The 21,452-nt window shown below is 31.4% G+C and overlaps 1 protein-coding gene and 1 long non-coding RNA gene across 2 annotated transcripts in view; one reads left to right on the forward strand and one right to left on the reverse strand.

Annotated features, from left to right (window-relative positions):
• The window catches only part of LOC149479529 (uncharacterized), a 187,088-nt gene that overhangs the window by 89,993 nt on the left and 75,643 nt on the right, over positions 1–21,452 (reverse strand). The gene's annotated exons all lie outside the window — the stretch shown is intronic.
• On the forward strand, positions 12,857–20,671 carry LOC149479531 (uncharacterized). The gene is made up of 5 exons (XM_089708109.1): positions 12,857–12,997; positions 13,572–13,797; positions 17,096–17,226; positions 19,384–19,539; positions 19,788–20,671. Exons 1-5 carry the CDS (start codon positions 12,928–12,930, stop codon positions 19,967–19,969), a joined length of 765 nt encoding a protein of 254 aa, XP_089564235.1. The 5' UTR covers positions 12,857–12,927; the 3' UTR covers positions 19,970–20,671.

Raw genomic sequence — 21,452 nt, forward strand, 5'->3', positions numbered from 1 at the left:
ATTGAATAAATCACAGTTCACATGTGTAAATTATAAAGTAACTTAGATTGGTATATTCCTGTCGTTATAATAATGTCCTACTTTATATTTTATGAAAAGTAATCATATAAACGTCTAAAAAGCTCTAAGACAAGTGATAACTAAACGAACTTTCTAGTTATTTTGAACGTATGCGTTTAAAGTTTCATAAATACTGGATAAGTAACCTCAGTTAAGTCTTCCGTATAAACATATAACATATTTTATAATTTGCTAGTACAAATTTATAATCATGAGTATTTGCATAAATTATTGCCTACTTAATCATCCTGAGCCATTCATATAAATATCTTCAAGACCTAGCTTCCGCGTCAGCTCCAAACATGACCTATTTTCAAATCAATAATATCAATCAACGATTATAATAAATACTTAGAGAGAATTCACCTATTTTGAGATAATATTATTCTGCGGAATATTATAGTAGGGGAGCCCAAGAGGGGATTTTGGGATTTACTCGAGCGCGTCAGATTACTAGAAGGGACGGTACCTTAGCTATTCATTAGTACCTCTAGTCAATATGAGCAGTTATGGTTGGTGAGGGGCCCCGCTGGAAAATTTGAATAATCCATAATTCCCTAAGGTTGAGCTCGAATCGTCAGATTAGCGAAATGGGGACTTCTTATATTGTAATTAACCCCCCCATATATTAATCTGACGCGCTCGAATAATATTACTTTAATTTTTTACCCTTTCTTCATAGCGATTAAATCGCCACTTAAATCGTCAGATTAACGTATACTTTTTTTCAGTGACGTCCTGGAGCATGCAAAATATCAATATCTAACGCGCTTGAGTATTTCCAAGCCAATTTTTTTCTTTTTTAAATTAAAAAAAAAACAAAAAACCCTTCCCCACCGCTAAAAGTGAAAACATTATAGGACCTTTTTTTCTCGCTATGGTCTAATCTACCAATTCTAATAGGTTCCCGTGACGCTCGAGTAAATCCACATTTAGCATCCTGGGCTCCCCTACTATATTATTAAGGTGATGAATTAATTTTTCTAACATTTACGGCCCTTTTTAAACCTTCGTAATTTTTATATTATTAAAGTTGTCGTGATGAAAATTCTTAACAAGAAAGTTCAATAGTAACACAATACGTCTACCGTTTTAGAAACATGATTCCATGATATTTTCTCGATAGAAAAAAAATACAAAGTTCTCATTGTTATTTTTTTTTTAATCTCTGGCATCTTCAAAATAACAAACGTAAAGTTACGACTTTTTGGATATTAACTATAAAACATACAACCTATACGTCTACCGATTTAGAATTTTGAAATATGCGATGGTTTTGAAATAAACAAGAAATACTTGAAATTAGCGCGCGACCAGCCAATATAGCGAGAGCCGCCCTGTACCTTCCTACCCCGATCGCTGCACGAGTCATTCCCGCTACGGCCGTCACACGGGGAACTTGTGTCGCTCGCGCCATCGTAAAAAAGGGTGACAACACAATAAGACAAAATGAGACAAATGGGGACAATAAAGAAAATAAGAAAAATAAACATAAAGGTTGGAGGAAAACGAATGCTTACAATTGGAACAAATTAATGAAGTAAGTTGGTTTTATTTTAAATTTGATGATAATTGTATTATAGACGATGTTTGATATGTACCCCTGTTTTAAGTACATAACGAATGTGTAAGATTTTTTTCATTTATAGCATAGATAATCTTTTCAGAAATCCGGAATCCAGAAGGAAAATAAACCCACTGATTGTTCACAATGTGAACCCACTCCTTCGTAAGTACCTTTATTCAGTCAAAAATGTATGTTATCAACGCTCTACTGGTTTTATCGCATGATTCCATTTTTAGCAAAAAGCAACAAAGTGCAAAGAAATAAAAAATCATGGTGAACTTAGTGGAAGTATGGTGGCCGTAATATGGAACAGGAGCTCATTGGAGTAGTATTATATTTAAAAAATACGAAAAAATTTCAAGAATTACAGTTCTTAGTAGGTGGTAGATAAGTATGTTGTATAAAGAATTTGATGTTGATATTTATTTCATTTATACTTACTACACCTGTGCGGGAAATTGCTTAGTACTAAAACAGGTTTATATTCATATTTACATAGTAATGTGAGTTTTCATTTCGAAAAATTTTGTGTAAGTATATTAAATTGAGTTCCTGGGTGATCTGGAAACACAATTGGGCCCGGAAGATGGCGCTGCAGTCACTCCTCCTAATCACATGAACCGATTTGGATGAATATTTGTGTGCACATTTCATTGTTGTGGGATGATTGGTTGATTCGTTTTCACATTAGCTAATAGTATGTATTTTTGTTGTAAACTTAATTTAATGTTTATAATACATTATTATTGGTATAAATAAGCCAGTGTTCGTCTCACATTGCTGTACCTGCCTACCTACCCTACCAGGGCCTAACTTTGTTCTGGCTATTTTATTTTGATTATTTGATTTTATAATGAATAATTATTACAATTATAATAGAGTGCAAAAAATAAATACATGCGTCAATATATTTTGTGTTTTTTTTAAAACAATTTTTTTATTTAAAAAATATCATTCCGACCGCGGCTTTGCCCGCGTGGAATTAGGTTATATCGTGAATCCTGTTTTTTCCCACAGAAGTGTTCAGTTCGGATAAAAAGTATCCTATGTGTAAATCCAGGCAATTAGCTATATTTTATCAAAATTGGTAATGTAGTCTTGACGTGATTAAGTAACAACTAACAAAAAAATATACAAATTAACATCCAAAGTTTCGCATCAGTTTTACTGTATTAGCGATATCTTCCACTCTTGACTTTGACTGAGAAGAATTAGGGTTTATAACTTCTTTCAGAAATAGTACCTTTCATTTCTAGGCATGATGTAATATCTACGTCAGCATCAAATTCTATCTAAATCAATTCAGTAGTCCGCGTTATTGAGTACCATTTCATTTTTTGAGAGTAACAATATTTTTTGTTATTTTAAAGATTATTTATTACCTGTATTATTTTGTAATAAAGTAAACACTACGAAATGATAATAATTATTAATAATGTCTAAGTAGTTGTTAAAAAGAAGATTATTTGTTTATAAGCAAGAAATTAAAACCAATAAATCAACAATTAAATAAATGTATGACAATATTATAACTGTATGACGACTCCATACATGTTTGTCCCGAGTCGGCCAGCGGCAGCGCGGCGAGTTTGCAAGAATGACTTCGCGCACACCCGCGTTCGCGATAGCGAGCTATTAGACTCCGCCCGCCAAGCAGTGGATTTTTTTTTGTGTATCGTCTTAACTTAGAGTTTAATTTGCGCGTTTTGACTAAATCATTGATAAAGGCCCTCTACAGGGCTTCGCCGGCTCTCTTGCAAAAACTATGTCTCTCTTACAAATCTTTGGAATAATGAACGTTTATCTATTAATAAAATGCTTCTCAAAATATAATAAAAAATATGCAAAAAATAATTCGTTATTATCGTTAAGGATATTTACGTGCAAAATTTTGAATTTGAATAAATTTGAATTTGATTTTAAATAATAACGCACACGCAGAATCTTTCATGAAACATGGTAGCATAAATAAATATAAAATAAACATAATACTAATAGTTGGAATTTATAAATAATAACTTGTAACTAAACTTTGAGCTTGCTGTTGCTGTCAAGAACTTAAAAGCTCTAATACCACAGAATAATAACTAGTAGCTTATAGCTAGCTAATATAGTAATAAATAATACACATTTCTCACAACATTTGAAAAGCAATCGCAATGAGCAGCCGCTCGTAATATGTTATAAAATAAATATGAGAATGAACATGTATTTTGCATAGTTGTTTGCATTTAACTGACTATAGTACGAGGGTCATGCCAAAAGTTGTTAGATGCTCTTTACTTAATAATTTGATACTGGCAAGTTATACACCATCGTAAACACTAGTTATTTAGTGTCAAATTTAAATATGGAACATATTTGAATTCAAATATTTTTTGCTCATAAAGGCTTATTTTTGTGACAATCTGGCGGGAATTTGCTTGCAACAATGGAACTCAATCGACGAGATTTTCGCGCTATGATTTATTATGATTATAAAAAAGGTTTAAAGCCGCAAGAATGTTTTAAACTTTTGGTTACTACTTTTGGTGAATCTGCTTGTTCACGAGCAACAGTTTTTAATTGGTTTGCTGAATTCAAAAGAGGACGGGGAAGCTTTGAAGATGAAGCGAGGACAGGTCGGCCGCCAACCGCAGTCACTAAAGAAAATATTCAAGCAACTGAAAAATTTATTCGCGAAAACCGACGAATTACATATGTAGAGCTTGAGCGAGAACTGGGTATTGGATCAGCAGCGTTGCAAACCATTATTCATGATCACCTTTCTCTCCGTAAGCGTTGTTCAAGATGGGTGCCGCACAAACTGACCGATGAGCAGAAAGACCGCCGGGTAGATTGGTGCCGATTTATGATAGAGAAATTCGACGGAGGCGAGAAGAAAAACGTATACGATATACTTACAGGTGACGAAACATGGCTGTATAACTACGATCCCGAAACAAAACGACAATCGACTGTATGGTGCTTCGATAATGAACCAACACCAACGAAATGTCGTCGTGCACGCAGCACGCAAAAACAAATGATTGCCTCGTTTTTTTGTAAGACCGGTCATATCGCTACTGTAGTGCTAGAGGATCAAAAAACAGTTAATTCTGAGTGGTATGTGTCAATTTGTGCCCCCTCAGTATTGTCAGTTTGGTGTGACAAGCGACCGAAGTCAGGAATCCGGCACCTTCTTTGGCACCACGACAACGCCTCGGCGCACACGTCCGCCAGAACACTTGATTTTTTTAATTCAAAAAATGTGTCTATCCTGCCTCACCCGCCATACTCTCCTGACTTGGCACCTTGTGATTTTTACTTGTTTCCCAAAATTAAAGAAAATTTGATAGGAAATAGATTTGAGAGCAAGGAGGATGCATTGGCTGCCTATAATTTCGAAATTTCCGAGGTATCTGGAAAAGAGTGGTCAGAGGTGTTTTCCAAGTGGTTTAAACGCATGGAAAAGTGTATACATGCTCGGGGTGAATACTTTGAAAAGATAGATATAAGTAACAAATAATAAATATTATGGTTTTCGAGTATCTAGTTTTTTTTGGCATGCCCCTCGTATATAACTTTAGTTGATAATGTTTTACCTGTGACATCGTCTCTCCTTGGCTACTTAATTTATGATTTCTCGATTATATTGTAGACAGAATTATTTCCATTGTTAAGTATGTCATTCAAATATTTAAATAAATATTTATTCTAGTGTATTTTTTTAAATCGATTTAAAAATACAATTATCAACAAGTACGCAGAATTATTATGAAGATACTTTTCGTACAATAATAGGTAATTCAATAGCAACTTCTACAGCTAGCGCCATCTAGTACCAAATAGAAAAAGCTTTGACTAGTTTAACAACGTCTTTACGGAATAGCAAACCTACACACATACACGTACACATTTCTCAGCCTGATGCATATGAATAAAATCAAGTAGGTATACCTATCTACCTATTTTTTTAATCGTGTATATTATTTGTTAGTTTTATGATAGGTACTTTATGAAGTTGATGAACTCCCTACATACATTCGATACTGTAGATATATTAATTTTCATCGGAAAACTGGCTACTATCTAGTTCGTGTTATAATGAAATCTACACAGTACAATAACATTAACTTAATTTACGTAATAAACTAAACTGACTCTTTAAAATGCTTTGTACCAACTTCAACAATTTAGTTTACGGAAGACTAAAATTTTACTGTTATTACTTAAAAACCTTCGTCAAATTGGCCGCATGTTTTCAACCGAACAAAATAACGACAATGTCTTTAATTTCCATAATGCTAAGGAAATAGTGAAATTCCAAGCTATTGTACGTCGTACCGACGACGGTTTCGCAACGATTTCATATTTCGCCGTCTACTTTCCACAGTAATTTTTATGATGCATCATGCCACGTAAATTCATTCTCATATCATTCGTATACCCTAACTTTGTGAACTTTGAGTTTGTTTCCATTGTCTATTCATTTTAGGCTAAAAAATTATGGGAATGGTCTAAAAATTAAATAGTAAATATCGCGTATTACCCTAATTTTTGAGAGATATCAAGAGTGAAATGGACAATTATTTATTGATATATGTACTTCCTGCGTCTCACTTTTTTTCAGACTTTTATTGCTTGAAATTATTTAAAAAAGCAGTAAATAACTGTTATTCGACATCTAATGTAAAAATTGTTACAAAAACGCATTCAAATAAAGTCATAGAATACCTAAAGCAGATTTTTTCTCCGCACGTGACACGACACTTATTTCAAAAACTTATAAAAATAATGTACTGTATGTACCTACACACCAAGGTATGTACCTACAGGTACCAAACAAATATCTATTGATTTCAAATAAAAGTAAGTTTTATTTATTCTAGCTATTAATCATATTAAATAGCTCTGCATTATTTTGCCTAAACCTGCTGAAAATTGATATTTTCCAAGAAACTGTACAGATTTTTTTCTTATACACTTACAGCAAGTTTTCAAACACAATTTAATTATAATAATTTATTTATTACTATAATTGCTCATAACAGCATCACTTAGGATGTCCAGATGAATGGAAACAGATCCAATGTGCATTAGTATTCTATCGTCGGAGGGAGAGCACGACCGCGATTTACTGTTACTCCGTTCGCATCTCAGGCCATCCGACAAACAGACACACGTAAACTATTTATTATGTATGTTTATCTTATGATTAACTAGCTGAAGTAAAAGAATGTGAATATACAAATGAATAGTTAAAAGTAGATAATACATATCTTCGCAGAAATGATATAAGATTGTGAAACATTTAAAATACACATTTAAAAATAGGTAACAGAAACAATTATGTACTAACTATAAATATACTATTAACTAACTTTACTATACAGAGATAAATACGGTTATTCCAGGATCACCCTTCTCCTCCCTTCCCAGGCCAAATGTGGGTTTATATCACAAAATATTCATTAAAAATATTAACTTTTCTTTAATTATTACAATGTATTTTGTGATATTACATGTAATTATCTAAAACTAGAATATATTTTAAAAATTAATCTCATTTCATAAATAAAATAAAATCATGCACGACTCATAAGATTAATAAATTTTCTTGAAGCAAACTTGCGTGTATACAACTTTAGGATCACTCACAGGCGTTAAGAAAATAGGCTTATCAAAAATATTTTATTAAATATTTTTCATTGTAATGGCTTGTACCTTGTACTTGCAATGTAAGTACCTAAATTGCAATTTGCAAACATTGGAATAGCGACGTCAATATTTACTTTACCTGTAACCTGAAAAATACCATATTTCGAGCGCTCTATTACGTTTGGCCATGTTTCCGTGCAATGCCTTCTTTTCTGGCGATTAAGTAAAGTTATAGGTAGACTGGAAGAGATCGCCATTTAGGGGTAAGACCGCTCTTTCTTTATATTAATTTTTTGGGTGTGCAATAAAGCATAATATTTATTTATATTTTTTATTTATTCATATTTTTAGGAGAATCTACAGCTGTATCCTTAAAGATAGTCACATAATATAATACTTACAATAAGCCATTTACAGATTCTCACGGCTAGACTTATTATACTAGACATATAGTCTTATTGCACGCCTCATAAGCGAAGCGTTGAGGTGGGTACTACTGTCACTTCGCGCAAAACATCTGATTTTTCAAACTTAAAATGTCTTTATGTATCATACATTGCACTTGTAAGATAATACATACACACACATATTAAGAAAAAACACTATTTTTAACGTTCATGATATTTTTGATGTCATTTTTGTTATTTAAACTGGTTAAAAAACAGTTTAAAAAAGTTCTGTCTTGGACGTCCGTGTGTCTGTATGTGCGGATCCTTTTTCTTGTTAACACGATAGCGACCGAAATACTTTACTAATCGAGTCTTTTTTTTTCTCTTACGCTTGAGTATGCTCAGGAATAGAACCCTTTCATTTTTCAGGGTCTGATTCGATGTGGTTTAATTGTTATTAAATAAACAAAAATAATAATTAATAAATATTTATTTAAAAAAATTATGAGGCGTGCACTTTTGGATTTTCCAAATTATTATCTTCTTATTTCTATTTCACATTGCCAACGTCGAAAATGACGAGTCTCAAACGAAGTTTCAACCCCTATTTCACCACTATAGAAAGGCAAATTTCTCTATTTCAAATTTAAATTATTAACCGATTGCGAAAGAAGGAGCGTTATGTTTTTTAAGTGCATGTATGTATTTCTTTGGCATACCCGCCCTACAGCCTAAACCGGCAAGGATTTTGACTTATGCGTAGGAGGTAATGTTTCCTTTCAGCAAAATTCGCTATCTTCAATATTTCAAGTACTTTCCCTCCAGAGCCCATCGAAAATTTCCACTGTTATAATATGTACCTACGGGAGGTACATATTGTAGCAAATATACTAGATTCTATACTTTTCATAAGACCAGAGGATTGCATAGGGAAATTACTCCTTCAAATTACAAATTACCACACCATGTATTACGCATACATAACACAACAATATGTTCCCAAAGCCTCTACGTCCATTGTTACAATTGCAACCTGCATGTAATTAATTAGCATGCACTATACTGGTTTCCCGTTCTCTGAAGCCGTCTGGTTTCACAAAGCTTTATTGAAACGTTCACGTCCAATTTAACACGATTGTTCCGTCCAATTTCGGACAATTATTGTGAATTTCGCGAGGATTTTCGAAGCAAGATTACAATGCTTTAGGACAATGATTCAATTCAATTCGCGATTATCTTTGCAGGCCATCAAAACTTTCTCTTTGCTTTTTAATTAGCAATGGTTTTGTGGTTTAAATTTTCAGAATTTTCTTTTATTTTAATTTTTAACTGACTAATCGTCTGCGTACTGTCATTTGAGATATATTTTTATTTAGATAGTTAATGACGTACTTACTACGTAGTAAGGCAAAAGAAAAAAATTACCTATTTGAATACAATACTTTTTAAACATACTTAGCTGATCCATCCGTGTCCACTTCATTCATTACACGCGAGTAAAGCTGAACTTTTCAGCTGTTTTTCATATAATATGTACTATAATTTATCATTATTATATTCATTCAATCGTAATAAACTTTAGTATATAGATCTTATAAGCTCTCCTTTTCAGTTCTCTTAACTTATTTTCTTACTTTTCAATTCCCTTTGCCACTTAATTAAAGCTCGAACAAAATTGACATTATTATATTAGTCAAAAGAGTTTGATGTAATCATCAAAAGCCTTTCATGCCCTCAAACCATCAGTTCAAGATCCGTTTCAGATAGATTACTGTTATGTTTATGTTAATACATAGTCATATACTCACAAAATGATGGATGGCCATTATAAAAGTCAATACAACTCTGTCAATAACACGAATCGTTTCATCAAACAGACCATTAGTCACCGACAATGTCCTTTAATGTATTGTTAAGTATAAAACCACTAATTTGCCAACACAGGCACAATCGGTATATTTACATTTGTACCATTTTCGCTCAGTGCACACCGTGTGAAAATCCTTTATTTACTTTCTGGGAAATTTTAAATTTACTGTCATTTGTTTGATTGAGGACATTCTTTGGTCTTTGTTACTTTTAAGGACTTCAATTATCTAAATACATTATGTATTTAAGCTTTTATAATATTCGACCTAGATATTAGAAATTACATAGAAGGCTTTTAAATTATTATTATATAAATTATTTGAGGTAGATGCCCAAAATTCTTAATAATGATTTTAAATAAGCCCGCAAAACACACACAAAAACCTCATATTCTACAAAATTACAAGCTTTCATTCATCGCAAATTCTAATTTGAAAATAAGTCAAAATAATGTAATGTTACCTTTAATTCAACACCACTATTATAAGTATTGTACTCGGATTAAATTTAGAATAGAAATAACTTTTTTTCTTAGAATTAAATTAGATACAATTTTAAAATAAGAGTTAATGTTTTACTTATAATACAAACTCTATAAAATCCTATATTACCCATTCATCCTTATGTAAACAGCACTATAAAATAGTATTTAAGCAACTAGTCATTAGTCTGTAAATACTAAATACTATGTCCATTCTTCCCTAAGTATTTGCGCAGCATCTAACGACAATGTCCTCATTAGACTGGGGTAGAAGCCTTTGAAAATAATGAAAAGATAAAAAAAATCGCAGTCGGATGAAACCCATTAGAAAAGGAGGGGAATATGATAAAAATGTAAGGAAAAATAAATTACGGTCAATCCGAGTTCGGGAAGCGGGAGGGGGGAGCTTTTAAGAGAAAAAAATGGTTTCTCTCGATTTCCGACAAAACTACAAGTCCTATAGAAAAAAGTTCAATGGCAAAGTTGTAGGTAATTAAAAGTTCTACAACTTTTGTATTCACAATTTTTTCACATAACCTAAAAATTTAGGTGAAAAATTCAAAAAACCAAGTTTTTGGTCTTTTATTTCTATCTACTTCAAAATTTATTTTTTTTCTACGAAATTTGGTGGAAACTTACTTTATTATGACCCAAATACACTGTAATTTATTTGATTGAAAATATTTATTTTTTCGCCTTATTTTGAATTAATACCAAAAAAACAACCTAATTTTCAATCGAAAAGTCACCCGTCAAAATATCAGCTTTTTTCAAAAACTTGAGGTGCCTTTTATTCATTGAAATCTCTACTTTCATATGGTGTAAAAAAAATAAACACTACCATAGTAAATGTTCTCAGGAAATGCATACAAACAGTCTGAAAATTAGCTTTTACTAAATCAGGCACACTCCTCGAACTACCTGAAATGTTTTTATCGACATCATTTTGCTTTTGAATATGCTGTAAAATATTAAACTTAGAACAGATAATTATTTTTCTTTTGAAATATTACCGAAAAGCCGATACAAGAGAAGATATAGAGTTCAAGAAGTGTGCCTGATTTAGTAAAAGCTCATTATCACACTGTTTGTATGCATTTCATGAGAACATTTACTATGGTGGTGTTTATTTTTTTTTACACCATATGAAAGTAGAGATTTCAATGAATAAAAGGCACCCCAAGTTTTTGAAAAAAGCTGATATTTTGACGGGTGACTTTTCGATTGAAAATTAGGTTGTTTTTTTGGTATTAATTCAAAATAAGGCGAAAAAATAAATATTTTCAATCAAATAAATTACAGTGTATTTGGGACATAATAAAGTAAGTTTCCACCAAATTTCGTAGAAAAAAAATAAATTTTGAAGTAGATAGAAATAAAAGACCAAAAACTTGGTTTTTTGAATTTTTCACCTAAATTTTTAGGTTATGTGAAAAAATTGTGAATACAAAAGTTGTAGAACTTTTAATTACCTACAACTTTGCCATTGAACTTTTTTCTATAGGACTTGTAGTTTTGTCGGAAATCGAGAGAAACCATTTTTTTCTCTTAAAAGCTCCCCCCTCCCGCTTCCCGAACTCGGATTGACCGTAATTTATTTTTCCTTACATTTTTATCATATTCCCCTCCTTTTCTAATGGGTTTCATCCGACTGCGATTTTTTTTTTGTTTCAAAAATTATCTACTCTAGTCTACATATATTTGAAAACAATGAGAAAATTGTAGGAAAAACTGAACACACAAGTATAGTTCTTCTTAGTTCATGTCAAGGATAGTGCGTTTCTTGTCTTGCTAAGGGAAAAGTAACTGTATCTTGTAATAATAAAGTTTAGAATAAGTATAATAAAGATTTCAATACATTACCCAACTGTTGGTTTATCGTTGTCTTTCTAGTACTGTGCAATCGTTGTTTTTGTATTTATTTATGATGTCTGCATATTATATAAATTGCATAATAATAACTCATTTTATGCACTATGTACTTCTTTAAAAATATTTTTAATTGTTACATAATGACAAGATGTACTTGGTCTCATTTGTATACTTCTGCGATTGTGGCAGATAGAAGCAGAGAAGTGAAAATTTATATAAACAAGCTTCCGACTTTGATACCAAGAAAATAACATGGAAAAGCTGACCAATCCTGAAAGTATTTTCCAATTTGTTCTCAGAAAATTTGTAACATTTCAATCAAAATAAATGGATTTAGCTCTTTAATCTAGATAATAATATCCACAGATAAAAATAATTATAATACAGTAACGAACTGTATTTTAATACAATATAATAATTCATACCTACTTGCGTAATATAAGTACATACCTACCAACAATATAATCGCTGTAATTGTCTGAGCTTTAACCTAACCCTGTTATAATTTACTCAACCCTTATAATGAAAATTTTATTTTATTTTATTTATTACCAACGCTTAGATATAAAAATATCATTAATGGATAAATAACAAATATCACATAAATTCATGCTTTCAATAAATATTTTTAATATTTTTTGAATTTTATTATACGTATACGAGACACATCTAATATTACAAAGTTACGAAAACATCAGAATTTAAAATATAAGCTTTTTTTTAATATTGAACCTATAACCTATTCCGACAACATAAAAGTAAAGACGCTTTTATGATAACATAGCTTATTTACAAATACAATAACAAAACGCAATATTTGCTGTAGATGCATCTACGGCTGAAGCAAACATTATTAGCATAAAAAAATGTAAAACTTATCGTTGCATCTTAGAAAATCTGGAGAGTCCTTGAACACTTGATTAATTACAAGTTAATGTTGCTTAACTATAGACTTTGAGGCGAAGGAAATAAGGCCATTCGCACATGACACGTCGGCTAAGACGCTACTATCGCCGGGTATTTCGTATACGCGATTTAAAAAAATAAACATGGAGAAATTGTTTGTTTTTATGTGCTTGTGTGCGTGCTTTCAGGGTTCATTGCAGTTGGTCCCGTTGCGTAAGTATTAGTATTGGAAAGTGTCAAAAATTTAAAAGAAAGTTTGTAAATTATTCTAGTAAATTGACGATGTTTTTAATATTGTAATAATCATAATTAACATTTAAAACTTTTATTAATGTGGCCTAAATAACGAAATTACTATGTGTATAAATTAATTTGTCAATAATTTAAGAAACGAAAATGAAAAACTAAGAAACATATGAAATAATAATAATTAATACCTATGTAAATACATAGATATTAATTATTATTTCATCTAGAATAAATATTCTAGACTAGAGATAGACGCTTGTATTCACAAGGATCTACTCTGAAATATCTATGAAATATTCTATTGATTACCTATCATAATTTTCAAATATTTAATTATTATTTTAGAAATTCTATGCCTACGTGAAGATGTAGATATTTTCAGATTTAATTTAAAACGATATTTTAATTGAACTCAACAACAACTTCTAACTGATAATGATTTAATCAAATAAAAGTCATCGTAAATTATACGCTACTTTCTCAAATATTAACCTCACACAAAGTAAAATATACATAACAAAACCAACTTTTATTCCAGCGGACTTCATCCACCCTTGCGCGGAGCTTACAGACGAATGTTTCACTAAAGCCACATTAGATGCTATCCCCGGAGTGGTCAAAGGTATCCCGGAAGCGGGCATCCCAACCCTGGACCCGCTATACCTGGACAAAAACATCACCATGGACCTACCCGGGAACGTCAAAATGACATTCCACAATGGAAAACTAATTGGTCTGAGCACATGTATCCCGGATAAAGTGTCGTAAGTACGAAAATCCATTTTTGCGAAGTACTTTGTATGAAGTTTAATCTAGTTACTATTAATCCTGCATAATCTAATAAGCCGCTTATAAATTCAGGTTGCTGGGCTGAATTGTTGAAATCGATAAATTAGGGAAGTGACATGTGAAAGAAATTATTTTGAACCAAATAGTAAATGAGTCTTCTGTTTCTATACTTTATTAGTTAAAAACTTAACCCAAAACTAAAATCAGTCTTGCCGCTAAAGTTTAAAATAAAATACTAAAATTATCCCTTTCATCGCGTGCAAAGTATAGTAATTTATCTAAAAAACAAATAGCATATAGTCTCTACATCTCTACAAATAAAATCAAGAATAAATTCACTGGTTTTTATACATTTCAAATTCACTAGATAGTATAAAATGTTGCACACGCAATATCTTAACATATTTTGTAGATCGTTAGTAGTCATGTGGAGTAGATAAACAAAGCACAATACATGACAGCTAGGTCAACAGGTTGGTACGGTGGGTCAACGATTTGCTCTAGAAGGTTCTAGAACTTTCTTACGTACTTTTATAATGTACTAGCGAACTATTATAGTAACGTATACGATAGATATAGTAACTGATAGTTATAGAGATAGATAAAATTCATATTGCAAAGTTATAATAATGGGGAAGTAAAAATTTAACGTTGCAATCTATGTAGAGGTAATAATTACAATAGGTTTATTAGTTTAGAATTTGTTTGTAGAAAGTTATCTATGGAAGTACTATGTACCGATTTTGAAAATTCTTTGGCCAATAGAAAGTGATATTATACCTCAAGAACATAAATTTAAGATATTTATATTTTTTGTCGGACGTAGCTGGAGCGAGCGTGTATGGAGATTGGAGATATAGCTTACGCTATATCATCAACTATATTCTATAACCATATTCCTATTCAGATGTCACAAAAATGAATCTATTTATGGTGTCAAAACAAACACAACTCGCGACTTACATAACATTAGTGTTGCCACAATAAACCAGTTCCCAGTATTGAGGCCTATACGATTAGTAAACATTTAGAACATTTTAATATATAATTTGTTAATTCTAACGCATCGGTATTATAGTTTTACAGGTGACACTAATTTTTGAATAATGAATAAAACAAATACAACATAAATGTGAATACTTAGTGTTTTTATGTGATTCATTAAATTTGGTTTGACAAATGGCGGTAGTAAAACATTTTAGCCATTTTAATTTTAAAATGCATATTTATGCAAAACCTAATTAGTCATTAAATATATTCAAAATGTCGATATATTGACAAGTAAATTATGCGGAACCTCAATTTTAAACAATTTCTCCTTGAATACGTAGATATATGTATTAATTATAGGAACTAAGTTTTGAAAATTGCTACTAATATTTCGCAAGTAGGTAGTAAATATGATGAGTGTTATCCTGTAAACATTTACCTACAAAACGCTAAAATATCTAGCCAATTAGAAATCCACGCAGCATTATTAACTAAATTGGGTTAAGGGCTGACTTATTAGTGTAATACATAAGACTTCAAAATATCTACATAACTGCTATAATGAATTTTACCTATATCTCTTATTCGAATTAATGTCGAAAGTAAAATGTAGAATAATCTTATGTTTTTGTACCATCGTGTTATTATGATTTTTAACAAATATAACAAACTAGCGGTCCGCTCCGGCTTCGCCCGTGGTACATATTTCGCAATAAAAGGTAGCCTATGTTCTTTCTCAGGGTCTAAAGATTATCTGTGCCAAATTTCATCAATATCGGTCCAGTAGTTTATGAGCCTATTCATTACAATCAAACAAACAAACAAAGTTTTCCTCTTTATAATATTAGTGTAGATAAATAATATCAATTTGCATCAATTTAAATAAAATACGAATTCTTGAACAAGTCAACTATGTATTTATAGCTGAACTGTGAATCAAATAGCTAATTTATCATGCTATTTTTAATTATTAATTTATCTATTCGATAACGCATTTATTAAGAAAGATGGATCCCGATAGGCTCTGACAAAAACAAAAGTCTTGGTATTAGATCGATACAGACGGTAGACTTATCGTAAAGAAAATCGATTGAAATTGATTACTTATGGAAAAAGATGAATTACAACGGGTCACCATGAAATTTGACTTTGATTGCAAAGCATTAAATTTGGTAGTTTAGGTCGTAATTAGACGGAAAAAAAATATATGGCATGAAAAACTTTGCTTTTGTGCTTAGAAGACTGATTGAACGAAATTTTTAAAAATCTCGGATTTTAATTTTTGATTGAAAATAAAACTATTGAAATAAAAATGTTTATTATTTTTATTAAGTTTTACTATCAAATTAGCTTACAGAAAAGTGGGAAATAACTTAAAAGTGCACACTTTTAATTTTTCTTTTATGTTCATAGCTACTTTCTCTCAATAAACCCCAAATATAGTCGCCCATCATGTTTTCATTGTATTGGCCTTGATAGCGTTGTTCAAAATTCATGATGTCCTGATGGAAACGTTCTCCTTGCTCTTCGGAATAGGCTCCCATATTGTTTTTAAATTTATCCAAATGAGCATGCAGCATATGTACTTTTAATGACATCCTGCAGCCCATGGCCTTAAAATTTGTAATTTGCCTTACCTTCCAAACACCTTTTACAATAACTACAAGCAACATGTGGAGCCCATGGCTTATGTTGATTCCGTACAGGACAGTCAAAATATGCTTCATAGGCTTCACAGAGAACATGAGATGTCTTTAGTTCATATTTCACGTCTCGAACTTTAATAAATTGACCACATATACCTAAAACAAAATGCATCAGCATCGTATTTGCACTTTCGTGACGACATTTTAAGTTATTCTGGGCTTGTAAATAACACCTGATGGTTGTTTATCACTCGGGTGCCATCTAGCGGCACATTGTAAACGTTAACACCCCACTCTCACCGCGTGGTCTTTTTAAAAATATTAAAATCAATTAAAATTTATGAAAAAATTGAAAAATGAGTATTATTATTATAACTATCACAAAAGCAAACTTTATACCGAAAAAAGGTATTTTCTTTTCGTTTTTGTGCATAACTAACTGGAAAATAATAGTATAAACTTTAGGACAAAGAACGAAAATTTTTTTGTCGAGTCGTGTTATGGATTAATCTTCCCCATACCCCACAATCCACAAGGACTTACACTTCACTATAAATTAGTTCTTAGTTATCTATTGTAGTTTATATGTAGGTAATATAATGTATTAACAGTAAGTTATAATATTATATTTTCTCAGATCTCGTCGTGAAAAGCGAACCTTTGTATTTGACATGCACTGCAATTTCACAATCCGAGGTCAATACAGTATAATGGGCAGGATCTTACTTTTCCATCTCAACACTGACGGCAACGCTAAAATCAAAATCTGTAAGTATACCGACGTACTTGTATAATATTATATTAACTGTTTTATGTATAAATAAGTTACAAAAAATTACGAAACTTAAGCAATTACCCTTTAAAAATTTACTTATGAAAGTGTAATAAATGACTCAAAGATTATGAGCACATGGTCAATGGTCATACGTAAATTTTAAGTTCAATTGTTGGGTCAATGGTCATATGTTTTGTTAAATTATTGTTGCATGGATTGGCATATTATGACTTATGAGACTTGATTAAAATTCAAACATGTGCGAAAGATTATGTATATAACAACCTTAGAGATCGAATTTAATTTTCCAAGACAAGGAATTAAAAAAAACTGGGGCAGGTACCCCAATGACTAATATATTATATCGCAAAATATATTTGCTTCGGGTCATTATTAGCGAAAAGCAAACAGTATTCAAATAAATCAATATTACCATATTTGACGATAGTAAAAACATAGAATATGGTGTGACTTAGCGTAATGAAAAGAATTGCGAGAGAGACTTTGCGTAAATGAAAAGAATACCTAGTAAATAGGTACATAATTTGTTTCTGCAGTTCTAAGAATAGAATTATACAGGGTGTAATCGTTAAGTGTGCACAGGCGATTATTCCGTAACTATTACAGATATCAAAAAACTTTAAACTGATATCGAAAGTACTTAACCTAATGAGTAAAAGGGCCATAATAAATTTTTAAAAATAATACGAGAAATATCTAAAAAATTAACTTTAAACCCTCCCATACATTTAGTATGAGATATGAATATCCCATGTACATGGGTTGATCCAAAAGTAATGATAATCAATATTAAACAAGGTCATTACAGTTAAAATAATTATGTATTTCTCTAGATAGTCTTCTAACTAGATAATATACTTCGATATTTTTTTTCCTTAACTTAGAAAAAAAAAAACTTTGACTTCATCTACAAAAACCCCTCAAAATCGGCCATCACTTCGCTGTCGTCTTAAAATTTCTTGTATCGACGGTGTTTCTTGTGCCGAGGTAAGAGATAGAATTAACTAGGAGCTAGATCTTACAAACAGGGTGGGTGTTCAAGCATTTTCAATGCCGATTTTTGATTGGCAGCCATCGCAACTGACGCTTTGTGATCTGGTGCGTTGTCTTGGTGAACCAACATTCAAGACCGAAGTTTGCCATGTCTCTTTTTCTTACTAACCTACCCGCAATCTTTTAATTTGGTCTGTGTAGTAAGAGCCCTGTGTAGTAGTGGCTACCTTCTTAAAATATTCCACATTTCTTTAGCGTCCCAAAAAACTACGGCTTTAATCTATCCCACTAATTTTCACTTTGAAAATCTTCACCGTCACTTTGGAAGCTCGCATCCAGGCCATTGATTGTTTCTTGGTTTCAGCATAAACATGGTGAACCCAGGTAACGCCCATGGTCACAAATCGTGACAAAAAATTATCCTGATCTCATTAAAAATTTAGAAATTCACCCTCTAAATGTCGAATCGTTGTTTCTTCTTTTCGTCGGGAAACATTCTGGCTCGCACTGTTCACATTAAAATTAATGTTAATACTTGGAAACGTGGCCTGTAGATATAATTTTTTTGTGATAACTTAGTGATTACATGAGCAAGCATAAAACATTTATTTTATATTTTTATGTGCACAGGAAATACCCAATTATCATTACTTTTGGATCAACCTATACATTTAATATGAAAGATTTTAGCTTTTTTTTTGTTTTTTTGGTTTTCTGCTTTAATTACTTCGCAAATTTGGAGGGAAGTTCATTTAGAAACTGTAAATAGACCTCCTCATTGTATTGCACAATAAGGACGTCACTTCGAAAATCTACTATGAATACAAAATGTATGGGAAATAAATTGTATGGGAGCGTTTAATGTAACATTTTTGGTTATTTCTCGTTTTATTTTTAAAAATTTATTATGGCCATTTTACTCATTAGGTGAAGTACTTTCGATATCAGTTTAAAGTTTTTTGATATCTGCAATAGTTACGGAATAATCGCTTGTGCACACTTAACGATTACACCCTGTATAATGAGATAAATTATTCAAAAACTTTTATGTAATATCTATTTATAAAACAGCCTTTTTACCGCCAATTGATATATGAAAAATCTATTAAATGTATTAAACTTAATTAATATTTCAGGGAACCAACGTATCCGTCTAGAAGTATTCGAGAAAGTAGTAAAAGACGATAAAGGTGAAGGACATTACAAGATAAACTCATACAAGTACAAAGCTGACTATGGAAGCGATCTGAAATTGAATCTTACCAATCTCTTTAGAGGCAGCCCTGAAATCAGTAAGTTAAAAAAAACATTGTTTATTTTAAGATTCGCAAAAGTCTAATTCTATTTAAACTTTTTAAATAAAAAAAAATACGTTCATTCAAAATAACATCTATCATTTTTAAATTGAAAAAAAAAATTCTTTAAAATAGTCCTATCTCTTCATTACGATCTGGACGAAGACAAAAATTAAAAATAAATTGTACGATAGCGTAAGTTGCCAGCATTAAATTCTTTTTAATTTCTTTTTTTTATTATCTAGGCGCCAACATCCTCGAGGTTCTAAATTCAAATTCGCAGCTAGTCGCCCAAGAGTTCGGCGGGCCTATTCTGGACTACGCCATAGACTACGCAATGAACGTCACACAACGATTCTTCAGCACATACACATACGACCAACTCTCACATGTACCGCTTACAGATGAATTCTTCGAGAAAAGTTAATTTGAATTTTGAATTAGATTTAAGATTCGTAGTAGCCATGGATGAGCTTTGAATTTTTTGCTCTAAATTTAAATTTAGGTGACAATGTGGCGATTTTAATTGGTCAAAGAAGTTTAATGTCATAACTACACAGATAAAAAATCTAGAAAGGCGTTCTTTATTTTTAACTGTAATTTAATTAATAAGTATTGATGATAATTTATTTTTAAAGCAAACGTTAAATTAAAATAGCAATGATTCACAACATGTATTGCACACAGTGTCAACGCATCTTTAACCCAAAAAGTCAACACACTTATGCCACACATTGCTTTGAAAGTGGAAGTTACAAAATAGCGTACAATCGTTTTGTAATATTGTTGTGATATATTCGACTAATAAATATTGTTGTTATATCTAAGTATATACAAATATTTTAAAGATTGCATATGCATATAAGTGCAGCGGCAAGAATTAGCAATATTTGTGACACTAATGTTTGAAGCAAACGACGTTTTTTTGTAATCTGTGGAGAAATATGCATATTGCATAGACAATAAATCATGACAAATATGGAATGACAAAATTATCTCCCTCTAAGTACTTATAAATAAATAAATTATTAATTATTATTGTAAAGCTATTGCATAGCTTTTATCTCAGACTTTGAGCGCGGCGACCGAATGTAAAAATTCCGTAACGAAAAAACCTAACACCCCCCACTACTACTACACACAACCGGCACAGCGATGCGATGCTATGCAACTCTATATTACTATACTCTTTGCTATGCAATAGCTTTACCGCGGCAGTCCTCGAGTGCCACACGTATTTTTTTTCTAAATTATAAAATACTTTACAATTTATTTAGGCATTCCATAGATTTATTTAAGTAGTTTTTTGAAGGATCAAACGATCTTACTTTTTCAGCCAAACCATAATATTATCATAGAATATTCTCGAACATTCTACACCAAAGCAGAAGCCCTTTGTCCTACAAAAAACAAACCTCAATACAAGTAACGCAACCGTATGACATAATCTAGTATTATTGCATACCGTTTGTATGAAGAGCGCAACGCCTTGCGAAACAATGTCAAATGTTCATAGCTATCCAGTTCTGTAGTCCTGGTATTAGTTACTATTTAAGTATTAAAATATTAAAAATTAACTGTGTTTTATTTATCAAGCACCTTTCTCCTAACCTCATCTTTAATCATTTTGAAACATTTATTTTGAGATATTCAAATATTTACCTAAGTATTATAAGTTTAGGATATCATCTCTTCTAAAAAACGTGACAAGTTTTTCCTCCAAAGTTTTCCAGGGTGAGCCATTTTGATTTTTCTTTAATTGTAATGTATGACTCTTCAAAAGGACGTTAGAAGAAGCCTTCTAAAACAAATATTGTACTTAAGTTAATAGCAGAGATAACCTTGAGTAACATCGCCTTGGGGAAGTACATGTTCAAATAAGTAAAAATTATATTGGTGTGACATTTTTC

Source organism: Colias philodice, chromosome 20 (assembly GCF_061535455.1).
Source record: "Colias philodice isolate Cphi_HAF_F1 chromosome 20, ilColPhil1 Martin Lab GWU primary, whole genome shotgun sequence".
Lineage (NCBI taxonomy): Eukaryota > Metazoa > Arthropoda > Insecta > Lepidoptera > Pieridae > Colias > Colias philodice.

Excerpts from the sequence above, each read along its gene's own strand:
- LOC149479531 (XM_089708109.1), top strand. The coding sequence starts at position 12,928 with ATGGAGAAATTGTTTGTTTTTATGTGCTTGTGTGCGTGCTTTCAGGGT. Across the intron at positions 17,227-19,383 it reads CAACGCTAAAATCAAAATCT|GGAACCAACGTATCCGTCTA; the intron begins GTAAGTATACCG and ends TTAATATTTCAG. Across the intron at positions 19,540-19,787 it reads TAGAGGCAGCCCTGAAATCA|GCGCCAACATCCTCGAGGTT; the intron begins GTAAGTTAAAAA and ends TTTATTATCTAG.